The 13,544-nt window shown below is 41.7% G+C and overlaps 1 protein-coding gene across 3 annotated transcripts in view; it reads left to right on the top strand.

The window, feature by feature from the left end:
• The window catches only part of Gm5373 (predicted gene 5373), a 55,820-nt gene that overhangs the window by 10,414 nt on the left and 31,862 nt on the right, over nt 1–13,544 (top strand). The window contains exon 1 of one of the 3 annotated variants that reach the window (XM_006509824.3): nt 11,138–13,081. The exons of 1 other annotated variant lie outside the window; for it this stretch is intronic. In XM_006509824.3, coding sequence (XP_006509887.1) covers nt 12,825–13,081 — 257 coding nt within the window. In that variant the 5' untranslated portion in view covers nt 11,138–12,824. Of the gene's footprint in view, nt 1–11,137; nt 13,082–13,544 lie in introns of those variants that run through there. One more of the 3 variants, XM_011242348.3, reaches the window with a different exon arrangement.

Genomic DNA, 13,544 nt, shown 5'->3' with positions numbered 1-13,544 from the left:
TGTTCCCATTTCTAGGAAGGGGCAAAGTGTCCACACTTTGGTCTAACCAGTAGCCCGGAGCTCTTGTCTCTAGCTGCATATGTATCAAAAGATGGCCTAGTCAGCCATCACTGGAAAGAGAGGACCTTTGGACTTGCAAACTTTATATGCCCCAATACAGGGGAACGCCAGGGCCAAAAAGGGGGAGTGGGTAGGTAGGGGATTGGGGAGGTGGGTATGGGGGACTTTTGGGATAGCATTGGAAATGTAACTCCTTACTGGAATTTTCTTTTCTAGAATTATATTATATTAAAAGTCAATGGGTATGAATCATCAACCATGAACTATAATGGTTGTACATGATACAAAAATGGAGAGGTGCCATGTTATCTTTTTTAATATTTGAAAATTGCAAATACTTCAAAAACTCTGTAGAATATATTGTATCATAAATGTTGAGGAATTTAACTTAGAGCTCCTCTCAGTTGTAACCCTTTTACTATGTCCAGCAGGATCACTCACTGCATTTGATCACTCATCATGATATTTTAGTTTGTTTTAAACTCAAAGACATGCTTCCTTTTTGTTGTTGATAGCACAGGTCATACTCTAGCCTTGAAACAAGCAGACCATATGAAAAATAACATCCTATAAGCCACCGGAGAGGGAATAGATTTGTCATTCCTGCTTATACTCCCTTTAGATAGTTTGTCAATCTGATCAGTCCAGTGACTCCTGTAAAATGACTTATTTTGACCATGTCCCAGACTACAACTCCAGTGGACCCCCCCACCCCCCGCTCTAGAAGAGGCCGTACTGGTACCAAGAACCCCAGGTAAGACCCTGCCCACAGACCACTGAAACCTCCTCAGAGCTCTCCAGCATTCCACAATATCCCCCTTCCCACATCATCCAATTCTTGACCAGGGCTCTGTTTTACCAGAGGCAACACAAGTTCCAAGAACCCTAGAACCCCAGAGGCCACATAGGTACTCACAATCACAGAGGTCACCCAGGCTACCATAACTCCAGCAGAGACAACTACTAGACCAGAGAGCTCACAGGCCACCAGAACAACAGGCCACTCAGGCAAGAAGACCAGAGAAGAAACAGAAACCAAGGGGGGAAAACAATCCATATAACAAAGACAACCTCAGAGACTGGCATCTAAAACTCTAATTACTCCAAAGTGTAAGAATACAATCAGCAGCATCCAGGGCAGTATGTCCCGACTAGAGAGAGCCCTGTTATCCTACTGCAACAAGACCTGAATATTCAAACACAGCTGAAGTACAAGAAAACAACCTTAAAGTCAACCTTATGAAGATGATTCATTTACTCCATTTACATTGGAGTAAATGAATGCATTCCTTAAAGAAAGCCAAGAAAAATCAAATAGGTGAAAAAAATGAATAAACCTGTTCAAGACCTGAAAATGATGCACCTAACCCTCAAGAGACTGGAAGCTCCAGGGAGTTTAGAGGTCAGGTGGGGTGGAGAGAGGGGTGTAGGGAGGAGGTATGGAATGTGGAACAGTTGGAGTGTGGATGGAGGGGAATAAAATATGGAGTGTAAAAATGAATAAATTAATGATTTAAAAAAGAAAATAGAAGCAATAGAGAAAATGCAAACAGAGAATTCTGGAGATGGAAAATTTAGGTTAGTAAGTAGGAAGTACAGATTCAAGCATCATCAAAAGAACAAACAGAAGAAAGAATCTCAGGTATAGACGATATGATAGAAGAAATTGATGTATCAGTCAAAGAAAATGTTATATCTAAAAATTTCCTGACACACCATTAAGGAAATCTGGAAAACTATGAAAAAACCAAACCTAAGAATAATAGGAATAGAAAAAGGAGAAGATTCTCAGCTCAAATGCCCAGAAAATACTTTCAACAAAATCATAGAAGAAAACTTCCCTAACCTAAAGAAAGTGATGACTATAAAAGCACAAGATTATAAAACATCAAAGAGAAAGCACCAGAAAAGAAAGTCCCCTTTCTGCATAATATTAAAAATGGTAAATATACAGAACAAAGAAAGAATAGTCAAAGCTGCAAGGGGAAAGGGCCAAGTAACATATAAATGGAGACCTATTTGAATTATACCTGACTTCTTTATTATTATTATTATTGGGTATTTATTACATTTACATTTCCAATGCTATCCCAAAAGTCCCCTACACCCTCCCACACCCAATCCCCCACCCACCCACTCCCCCACCCACCCACTCCCACCTCTTGGCCCTGGCGTTCCCCTGTACTGAGGCATATAAAGTCTGCATGACCAATGGGCTTCTCTTTCCATTGATGGCCAACCAGGCCATCTTCTGATACATATGCAGCTAGAGACACGAGCTCTGGGGGGGAGGGAGTACTGGTTAGTTCATAGTGTTGTTCCACCTATAGGGTTGCAGATCCCCCCAGCTCCCTGGGTACTTCCTCCAGCTCCTCCATTGGGGGCCCTGTGATCCATCCAATAGCTGACTGAAAGCATCCACTTCTGTGTTTGTAGGCCCGGCATAGTCTCACATGAGACAGCTATATTAGGGTCTTTTCAGCAAAATCTTGCTAGTGTATGCAATGGTGTCAGCATTTGGAGGCTGATTATGGGATGGATCTCCGGGTATGGCAGCCTCTAGATGGTCCATCCTTTCGTCTCAGCTCCAAACTCTGTCTCTATAGCTCCTTCCATGGGTGCCTTGCTCCCAATTCCAAGAAGGGGCAAAGTATCCACACCTTGGTCTTCGTTCTTCCCGAGCTTCATGTGTTTTGCAAATTGTACCTTATATCTTGGGTATTCTAAGTTTCTGGGCTAATATCCACTTATCAGTGAGTACATATCATGTGAGTTCTTTTGTGATTGAGTTTCCTCACTCAGGATGATGCCCTCCAGGTCCATCCATTTGCCTAGGAATTTCATAAATTTATTCTTTTTAATAGCTGAGTAGTACTCCATTGTGTAAATGTACCACATTTTCTGTATCCATTCCTCTGTTGAGGGGCATCTGGGTTCTTTTCAGCTTCTGGCTATTATAAGTAAGGCTGTTATGAACATAGTGGAGCATGTGTCCTTCTTACCGGTTGGAACATCTTCTGGATATATGCCCAGGAGAGGTATTGCGGGATCCCCCGGTAGTTTTTTTTTTTTTTTGTTTTTTTGTTTTTTTGTTTTTTTGTTTTTTGTTTTTTTTTTTTTTTGTTTTTTTGTTTTTCGAGACAGGGTTTCTCTGTGTAGCCCTGGCTGTCCTGGAACTCACTCTGTAGACCAGGCTGGTCTCAAACTCAGAGATCCGCCTGCCTCTGCCTCCCAAGTGCTGGGATTAAAGGCGTGCGCCACCATGCCCAGCTAAAGATTTATTTATTTTTATTATATGTAAGTATACTGTAGCTGTCTCCAGACACTCCAGAAGAGGGAGTCAGATCTCATTATGGATGGTTGTGAGCCACCATGTGGTTGCTGGGATTTGAACTTCGGACCTTTGGAAGAGCAGTCGAGTGCTCTTACCCACTGAGCCATCTCACCAGCCCCCACCCCCCCCCCCGGTAGTTTTTTGAGGAACTGCCAGACTGATTTCCAGAGTTATACCTGACTTCATAACAGAAAGACTATAACAACAAGAAGGACCTGAAAATATATCTGTCAGACTACAGATGACATTCCAAACTACTATGCCCAGCAAAACATTCAATCAGTATAGATACAGAAAACAAGATATTGCATGATAAAATAAAAAAATCCAGCCCTACAGATGATACTAAAAGGAAAGGTATAATCCAAGGAAACTTGAGTTACACCTATGAAAACACAGGAGATAAATATTCTCACACTAGAAAAACCAACAGAAGGAAAACACACACACACACACATTTCTAACATCACCAACTCTCTCCCCCCCCCCTGCTGCCGAAATCACCATCACTACCACCACCAACAAAATAACAGGCATTAGACATTCCCTCAGAGTAAAGGATTGGAAAAAGATTTTCCAAGCAAGTGGACCTAAAAACCAAGTTAATCTAGCCATTTTAATATGTAACAGAATAGACTCAAACCAAAATTAATCAATAGAGACAGAAGGACACTTTATGCTTATCAAAGGAAAGATCCGCAAAAATGTTATTTAAATTTTAATACTTATGCCTCAAATGCAAGGGCACCCACGTTTGTAAAGAAAATTATACTTTAGCTTAAATCACACATCAACTCTCACACATTGAGAGTGGAAGACTGCAGTACCCTGCCCTTACTAAAGGACAGGTTAGCCAGACAAAAACTAAACAGAGAAACACTGGCGCTAATAAACATCTTGTACCAAACGTACCTAACACATCCACTGAACATTTTATCTAAACAGAAAAGAATGCACTTTCTTCTCAGCACCTCATGGAACTTTCTCCAAAATTCACCATGTACTTGGTGACAAAACCAGTCTGAATAGATACAAGAAAACTGAAATAATGCCCTATATCCTATCAAACAACCACAGGTTAAAGCTGGAATTCAACAATAACTGAAACAAGAGAAAGCATACAAACATGGAAACTGAACTGCTCTACTGAATGACTTCTGGGTCAAGGGAGAAAGAAAGAGTTTAAGGACTTCCTAGAATTCAATGAAAATGACTGCACAACTTACCTAAACTCATTTGATACAATGAAAGTTGTGCTAAGCAGAAAGTTTATAGCAGTAAGTGCCTTCATAAAGAAGTTTGAAAAAGACAGAATATTAAAAGCAGTAAGGGAAAAAGGTCAAGTAACATACAAAGGCAGAGCTATTAGAATTACACTTGACATCTCACCAGAGACTATGAAAGCTAGAAAATCCTGGACAGATGTCATACAGACCCTAAGAGAACACAAATGCCAGCCCAGGCTACTATACCCAGCCAAACTCCCAATTACCATAGATGGAGAAACCAAGATATTCCATGACAAAACCAAATTTTCACAATATCTTTCCATAAATCCTCCACTACAAAGGATAATAGATGGAAAACACCAACACAAGAAGGGAAACACTACACCCTAGAAAAAACAAAAAATTAATATTTCAACAAACTTTGAGTTTAGACGATAGCTACAAAAACATAATTCCACATCTAACAACAAAAATAGCAGGAAGCAACAATCACTTTTCCTTAATACCTCTTGACATCAATGGACTCAATTCCCCCAAAAAGGCATATACTAACAGACTGGATATGTAAACAGGACCCAGCATTTTGCTGCATGCAGGAAATGCACCTCAGTGCAAAGACAGACACTACCTCAGAGCAAAAGGTTGGAAAACAATTTTCCAAGCAAATGGTCCCAAGAAACAAGCTGGACTAGTGATTCTAATATTGAATAAAATCAAATTTCAACCAAAAGTTTTCAAAAAAGATAAGGAAAGGCACTTCCTACTGGTCAAAGGTAAAATCTACCAAGAAGAACTCTCAATTTTCAACACCAATGCTCCAAATGCAAGGGCACCTAAATTCATAAAAGAACCTTTACTAAAGCTCAAAACACACACCACACCCCACACAATAATAGTGAGAGACTTCAACACCCCACTCTCGGCAATGGACAGATCATGGAAACACAAATTAAACAGACACAGTGAAACTAAAAGAACTCAGGAACTAAATGGATCTAACAGATATTTATAGAACATTGTACACTAAAGCAAAAGAACATACCTTCTTCACAGTACCTCATGGTACCTTCTCCAAAACTGACCATATAATTGATCACAAAACAGGCCTCAACAGACACAAGAAGATTGAAATAATCCCATGCACCCTATCAGACCACCATGGACTAAGACTGGTCTTAAATAACAACAACAACAACAACAACAACAACAGCAACAACAAAAAACAGAAAGCACACCTACACATGGAAGCTGAACAACATTCTACTCAATAATAACTTGGTTAAGGAAGAAATAAAGAAAGAAAATAAATACTTTTTAGAATTTAATGAAAAGGAAGACACACCATACCAAAATTATGGGACACAATGAATGCAATGGTAAGAGGAAAACTCATAGTTCTAAGTGCCTCCAAAAAGAAACTGAAGAGAGCTTACACCAGCAGCTTGACAGCACACCTGAAAGCTCTAGAACAAAAAGAAGCAAATACACCCAAGAGGAGCACATCGCAGGAATGAACCTAACTCAGGGCTGAATCAACCAAATAGAAAAAAAAAAAAAAAAAAAAGAGCTATACAAAGAATCAACAAAACCTGGAGCTGGTTCTTTGAGAAAATCAACAAGACAGATAAACCCTTAGCCAGACTAACAAGAAGGCACAGAGACAGTATCCAAATTAATAATATCAGAAATGAAAAGGGAGATATAACAATGAAATATATCTTAAAACGATTGTTTTGTTTGTTGTTGAATATTAACAGTTGAAAATATTAAAATCATGTTCTACAAAAAAAAAGAAATGGAAGCTGAATATGAAAATTATATCAGGAAGGTGTACAGTGACCTAACTAAAGTTTTATTAAGCACTGTCTGAATCTGCCAGTAGATATTGGACTAGAAAAAAAGATAATGCCACTGGAAAAAAGAAGAAAGAAAGAAAAAAAGAAAAGAAAAGGAATATAGAGAGGAGCATCTAGCACAAGAGCATGAAGTGACCCACAGTGTACCAGGACCAGCAAGGGGAACCAGAGAAGGGCACCTGACTCCAAGATTTTTTGCCAGTTCCCTCTTCTCCCCTACCTGCCCATCCGGGGGAGAGCACACAGCTGCCAGTGGATGAGAAAAACCCCAGCTCTCTCACTATACTGAACTTACCATAGGTAGAGGTAGAGAGAATGGATCAAGCCACCTGTGAACGCTCAGGCCAGTCCAGGTCAATGAGCATGAAATGGAGTCCCTTGTAGTGTCTTGCTGTGTCCCGAGAAGGTCTTGGGGCAGTCCCATCTATGTGAGTGAGCCAGGTCTGGGTGCCAACATCCAGAGAAGTAAGCTCAGGTCATGGCCCCAAAACAAGTACCTTGGTCTGAGCCAACAGAATGTCAGGCTTCTTTCCTATAGAATAATAAATCCATGTTCGGAAGACTCTCCAAGCCAGGGAACATCTCTATATCAGAGGAAGAACTGTGGAGTTCAACAGTGCCTGCTCCACAGTCAGCTGTGGCCCCTTACATAGGCTCCTGGTGCAGCCAGCATGTCTGGCCTCCTGAAGGCACTGAGTTATTTATGGACTAGGAATCCAGACCAGAGACACCAAGTAGCCGAAAATTGACCCTCCTGCCTTATCACCCCCTCCTATTTATCTGAGAAGAGGTCAGAAACTGACATTGTATATTCATCCCTGGCCCCCAGAACCTGTCACTACACCTTTACTTACCAACAGACCCTGTCACCAGACACAGCTGCCTCACTGCCAAAGACAGTTTAATGGATGCAGATAGTGATGAACTTCACAGAGGCTGGTGTTCCGAGGGTGCGGGCAGCCACCTGTGCTATTGTAGTGGGGAGTGCCCTCCTCCTTGTAACCTGTACAGAGACATCATGCACTGCTCTGGCATGACTATGGTTTCTGAGCAGCTGCTGGACTTAATTAAATGGCCCTCCGTGGGTTTCTCTTGGAGATGATGACCCATGTAAAACCCCCATCCACCTGCAAAGCAGATCCCCTAGATGTGCCTGCTCCTGCCTGATCCTAGCCCTGCCTCTGTCTGGAACCCACCCAGACATGAACAGGCTTCTAATTGCATGGTGGCTTGCCAGGGCCTTCCCACATCATTAGGATTCATCAACATAATGCCTTGGCTCCAGCCACAGCTGCCCAGCCAATCATGGGCCACCTTGACCTCAGGAAGGAGGTGACTTGAGATGTGAGCTCCTGCTGAGACCTCCTTTGCATCACTGTCAATGAGGAGGGGCTCCAGAAGGACTTGCCACCAAAAGCATGCTGAAGCCTGCCATCAAATATTGATAAAGGGAGAGGGGAGAGGACTATGTAAATGAGTTATCAATGGCCAGGCCTGGCTCTCAGGCCCTGCAGTCAGGGAGGGGCCTACATGGTGGGCTTGCTGTTATTGTTGGTTTTTGGTGAAACTCCTTATTTGATTTATTGACTTGAATTAATTTTTATTGGTTATTTTCTTTATTTAAATTTCACATGTTATCCCCCTACCTGGTTCCTTCCCTGCAACCCCTCCCCCCCCTCGAAGCCAACCATTGGATTGAACCAAGGTCCCTAACAGAGGAGTTAGAGAAAGGACTGAAGGCTGTTTCTTTAAAACAGGGGCACTCAGGTTATTTTTACTCTGAAACAATTTGTGGAGCATGTTTGTTAGATTAGGCTCATGAGGCAAACACCACACAGGCATTCAAGGTCAGAGCCACTAGCTTGCCACATGGGTGACCTGCCTTCCCAGGAGGAGAGGGTGAGGCCTGAACCACATGCTCCTAAGGCAGCCCAGGCTGGGCCTATAGACTGCAAGCCCTAGAGGCAATGAGGAATGGGGATGGGAAGCAGGTATGTGAGACAAGAAACTTCTGGAAGATTTCTTACCTTTTGAGCTTAGTGAGACCTTTGAGAATGTTCTGAGCTTTCAGCAGCATTGTGTTGTGTTACTTAGGGCTCTTACACTGTCTCCTTTTATCCTACATGCGCCTGTGCCCACCCTGTTAGGAGACAGTTTCCTGAGTCCAGTCATCTCAGAAACTCCTTGGAATACCTTGCTGACAGGGTCAAAACTGAGTTTATGTTCCTAGGCTCCACAACCTAACTCCTTCCTGTTCTGCTCCTTCAAGTGTTCCAGGTTTGTCTGATGGCCAGTGGAGGATGTAAAAAGGGAAGACAGCTGTTATCCCTTTATGTAAACTAAGGCACACAAGTCATAAGTGTGCTGCCTGTCTTGACTTAATTAATGTGTGTGACTTGCCCACTCCTTTGTTCCCTTAGCATTCTAAACTTCTGGGCCAGAGTCCAGAAAGGGACCTGACTGCAAAAGCTAAATCAAGGACCCTGAACCAGGTGACCCAGATAAGGCCCAGAATGTCACCAATGTTAATTTCCTTCCTTAAGCCCTTATGTCAAAATTGGTCAATACAACAACCCCCCCCCCTTGCTTTTTGTTTCCATTCTATAAAAAGGTTGTACAGTCTCCATTCAGGGACACAGTTCAGATCATGAAATGGCTACCTTCCTTAGCACTCAGAAAATAAAGCTTTCATTTTTAAGCTTCAAAAAAAAAATAGGCACTATCAATCACAGGTCATTAATATCTCTCAATATAAATGGACTTAATTCCCTAATTAAACACACACACACACACACAAGCAAATAGAATGGATGTGAAAACAAGACACACCATTGTAGTGCATACAAGAAACGCATGCCAGCAATAAAGATAGTCATTACCCCAGAGTACAGGGCTGAACCAAAATTTTTCAAGCAAGCAGACCTAAGTATCAAGCTGAGTCAAACCAAGATGAAAACCTTCTAATATCTAATATTATAGACTTTCAACCAAAGGTAATCAAAAAAGACAGGGAAGGATGCTTCATACTTATCAAAAGAAAATTCTACTAATATGATATCTCAATTCTAAACATCTATGTCTCAAACACAAGGACAACCACGTTTGTAAGAGAACACAGTTAAAGCTTAAAGCATACACCAAACCCCACAGATTATTAATGGGAGACTTCAACACTTCTCTTTCACCAATCTACAGGTCATCCAGACAAAAACTAAACGGAGAAATAATAAAACTAACAGATGTTATTGATCAAATGGACCTATGTAATATGTGTAGAATATTTCACCCCAAATCAAGAGCATGTAACTTTTTCTCATCACCTTCTGGAACTTTCTCCAAAATTGACCATATCGTTGGTCACAAAGAAAGCCTCTTCAGATACAAGAAAATTGAAATGACCCCTTGCATCCTATCAGAACACAGTAGGTTAAAGCTGGACTTCAATAACAACAGAAAAACCAGAAAGCCTACACACTCATCGGAACTGAACAACTCTCTACTCAATGATCTCTGGGTCAAGGAAGAAATAAAGAAATTAAAGACTTTCTACAATTCAATGAAAATGAAAGCACAACATACCTGAAATTTAAGGGACACACTAAAAGTGCTGCTAAGAGGAAAGTTCATAGCACCAATGGCCTCCATAAAGAGATTAGAAAGCCTGCATTCCAGAAATTTAAAAGTACGTCTGAAAGCTCTAGTAAAAGAGGCAAACACACACAAAAGGAGTAGACAGCAGGAAACAATCCAAATCAGGACTGAACTCAATCAATTAGACACAGAGAAAACAACACCAAGGATCAACAAAATCAAGAGCTGGTTCTTTGAGAAAATCAACAAGATAGACAAACCCTTAGCCAAACTAAAAGGCATAGAGACAGTATCCAAATAAACAAAATCAGAGGTGATAAAGGAGACATAACAATAGAATATCAGAAAATTCAATGAATTAATAGGTTTTATTGAAAAACCTGTATCCACAAAGTTGGAAAGTCTTAATGAAATGGGCTTTTTTCTTCTAGACACATACCACTTACCAAAGTTAAATCAAAATCAGGTAAACTATTTAAACAGCCCTATACTCCCTGAAGAAGTAGAATCAGTAAAAGTCTCACAACCAGCTCTTAACTTCTTGCTCTCTTGCCTCTCTCTTGCTCCTTGTGCCCCCCTCCCTTCCCCTCTCTCTCCATGTGACCATGGCCAGCCTCTATGTCTCTACTTTCTCCTTCTGCCTGCCTTTCTCTGACTCTGCTACCCTCTTAACTCCCCTCCCCATGACCTACATAAGCTCCATTCTATACTTTAAGAGAAAAGAAAAAAAAAGTCTCATAACTGAAAAGCCCAGGACCAGATGGTTTTAGTGCAGAATTCTACCAGAACTTCAAAGAAGAACTAATACTTCTCACACTAGTCCATAAAATAGAAACAGAAGGAACACTGCCAAACTCATGGTATAAGCAACAGTCACCCTGATACCTAAACCAAGAAGCCCTGAACAATGAAAGAGAACTTCAGACCAATTCCTTTTATAAACATTGATGCAAAAATACTCAAGAAAAGACTTGCAAAACAAAAGCAGAAGCACATTAAAAACATCACCCATCATGATCAAGTAGACTTCATCCAGGGATGCAGGAATGATTCAATACATTGCTAGGGTTTCTTCTCAAAGATAAAAATGTTTTTAAAACAGAGTGATGGGTGCATAATTTTAATGACATACTAAGAAAGCACTACTAGATTGTATACTTTCAAAGAATGAACTTAGTACATAAGTGTATTACATACCTGTAAACCCATTATTATTGAAAGATAAATTATGTTTATTTCATGTGTATGTATATCTTGCCTACATGTATGTGTGTTCACTGTGTGCATGTCTGGGCCTGTGACAATGCAAGAGGATTTGGATAGCCTATAATTGGCTTTGAAGATGGTTGTGAGCTGCCTTGTAGGTGTTATTGTAGGTTGCAGGGTTTGTAGCTGACAGATATTGAGGATTTCCTTTGTCCTCCAGTAGCAACAGGTTTCCTTCCAATCTTATGAACTCTGGTTAGTAGGGTGGAGAGTTTAGTTAAACCCAGCTCAACCTATTGCACTATGATGACAGAAAGGTTACCTTCAGAAATCAGTCCTAAACATCAGATTGTGTAGACCATCCAACAGTCTTGGCACTAGCCTGTGCTGATAGTTGAGGCTTTATGTAGGACCCTTTGGTTAATGACTCAACAGGTTGCAACCCATTCCTCTTACTGGAGGTGTAACTTGGTGGCACAGGATGTGTAGTTGGAGCCTTGTCTCCTCTGTCAGTTTTTGGCTCCATAAGGATCCCTTGCATAAATGTATAGAAGGCTGCTAGAGTAGCCGATTTCCATATAGCTTTTCAAAGGGCCTTTAGTGTTTGTGGTCCCTCCCCTTATTTCCTACTTTACCTAGGCCTGCATGCCAGGGCTGTGGGTGCTTACATAACCGAAGGAAACGGACCCTCTACATTATCAGGTAGGAATCCCTGGGCAGCCAACATGGGTGACCTGGATACAATGGAGAGACTCAACTCCAGTCAATATCATGTTGATGAATAGGAGGGGCAGGTAACGGAGCCTGAAAGAGGTGAGGGCAGTGGAAGGGTGTACCCCATGCCTCTACCTTTCTCTCCCAATTGCCTATTAAACCCTCCTGTTCTAGCTTTTCTTTCTCTCTTTATAACACTATACACTACTTCCTCTTCCTTGGGAGATAGCATTCTCCCACTGGTTTCTTACAAGATAGTAATCCTGTGTGGTTATTTAGATTGTAGATCTCATTTCAGATCCTTGAACACTAACATCCTTAAAAGAGGCCACATAACATATTTGTGGTGTTGGGTCTGGGTTTGGCAACACAGGATGATCATTTTTGCCCCATCAGGCCAGTTAGGTCCACATATTGGCAGGGCTGCAGGGTTGCAAAGGATCTGAACCATCACCTAACTCCCCTCAGTATTCCCTTTGAAAGCCATGCACGAAGATCTAGTGCAGAGTCAAAACTGACAGTGCTTTGCCCAGGAGGGTGGGCTCCTGCCACCACAGTCTGAGGCAGCCATGCATAGAGCATAAGCATAGCACCATTGTGTGCTCAGAGCATGTCACTGTGGTTATGCTAGCAGAGCTGTACTGCTGCTACGTGCTGAAGTACAGTTCACTTCACAGTGAACTGGCTGTGCTCTCCTGCTTTTTACTTGCAAGACTTGCCTTTTTTTGTTATTGTTTTCTTTCTTTCTTTAATTATAGAATTTTGGAGGCAGTGATCAGCTAAAGGGAAGGGAAGAGAGGGAAGAGGGTTCGTGGGCGGCCCTAGGCTCCAATAATGGAGGAAGTCCTCAATGATGACACCCAGACAGTAAATATTCGCAGAAGGGGACGCTGGTACACCCGCCTGTGGCATTCATGTCTGGGCCTTAGATGCATGCATCCTCAAAAAAAAAAGAAATTTCGTCTCCACTGGATTGGCTATGATCCTATAGGTCCATTACAACGAGCAGCTAGTATGGGTGACCTGGATACAGTGGAAAGATTAATCCACTCCAGTCAACATCATGTGGATGAATCTGATAGAAGAAACAGGTAATGCCGCTTGAAATTGGTGAGGGGGGTGGACAGAGGCGGGTGGGACCTGTCAGGTATACTCAGAGACAAACAGGGAGAAAAATCAACTTCCAGGGCCACATCCTAATGGAGGAGAGATGGCATGCTTAGGTTCATTTTCTCTGGGGTCCCCTGCATTGTCTACGTGTTTAATGCTCTTAGGCATATGAGACCTGCATACCCTGGAACACCAGCTCCTAGACCTTAATCAAACTACATCACTTTATTTTTATGTTACACTAAAATTTTCAAGACACTCACCCACAGCATCACACACATAAACATACACACACACACACACACACACACACACACACACACACACACACACACACACACACACACAGGTGTTTTGCCTATGTGCATTTTTATGCAGCATGTGATAGAATCAGGTTCATGGTCCCCTGGAATTGGAGCTATACATAGTTGTGAGCTGCCATGT

The sequence above is a fragment of the Mus musculus genome, chromosome 8 (genome assembly GCF_000001635.26).
Source record: "Mus musculus strain C57BL/6J chromosome 8, GRCm38.p6 C57BL/6J".
Classification (NCBI taxonomy): domain Eukaryota; kingdom Metazoa; phylum Chordata; class Mammalia; order Rodentia; family Muridae; genus Mus; species Mus musculus.
This window is presented reverse-complemented; position numbering and strand designations above follow the sequence as displayed.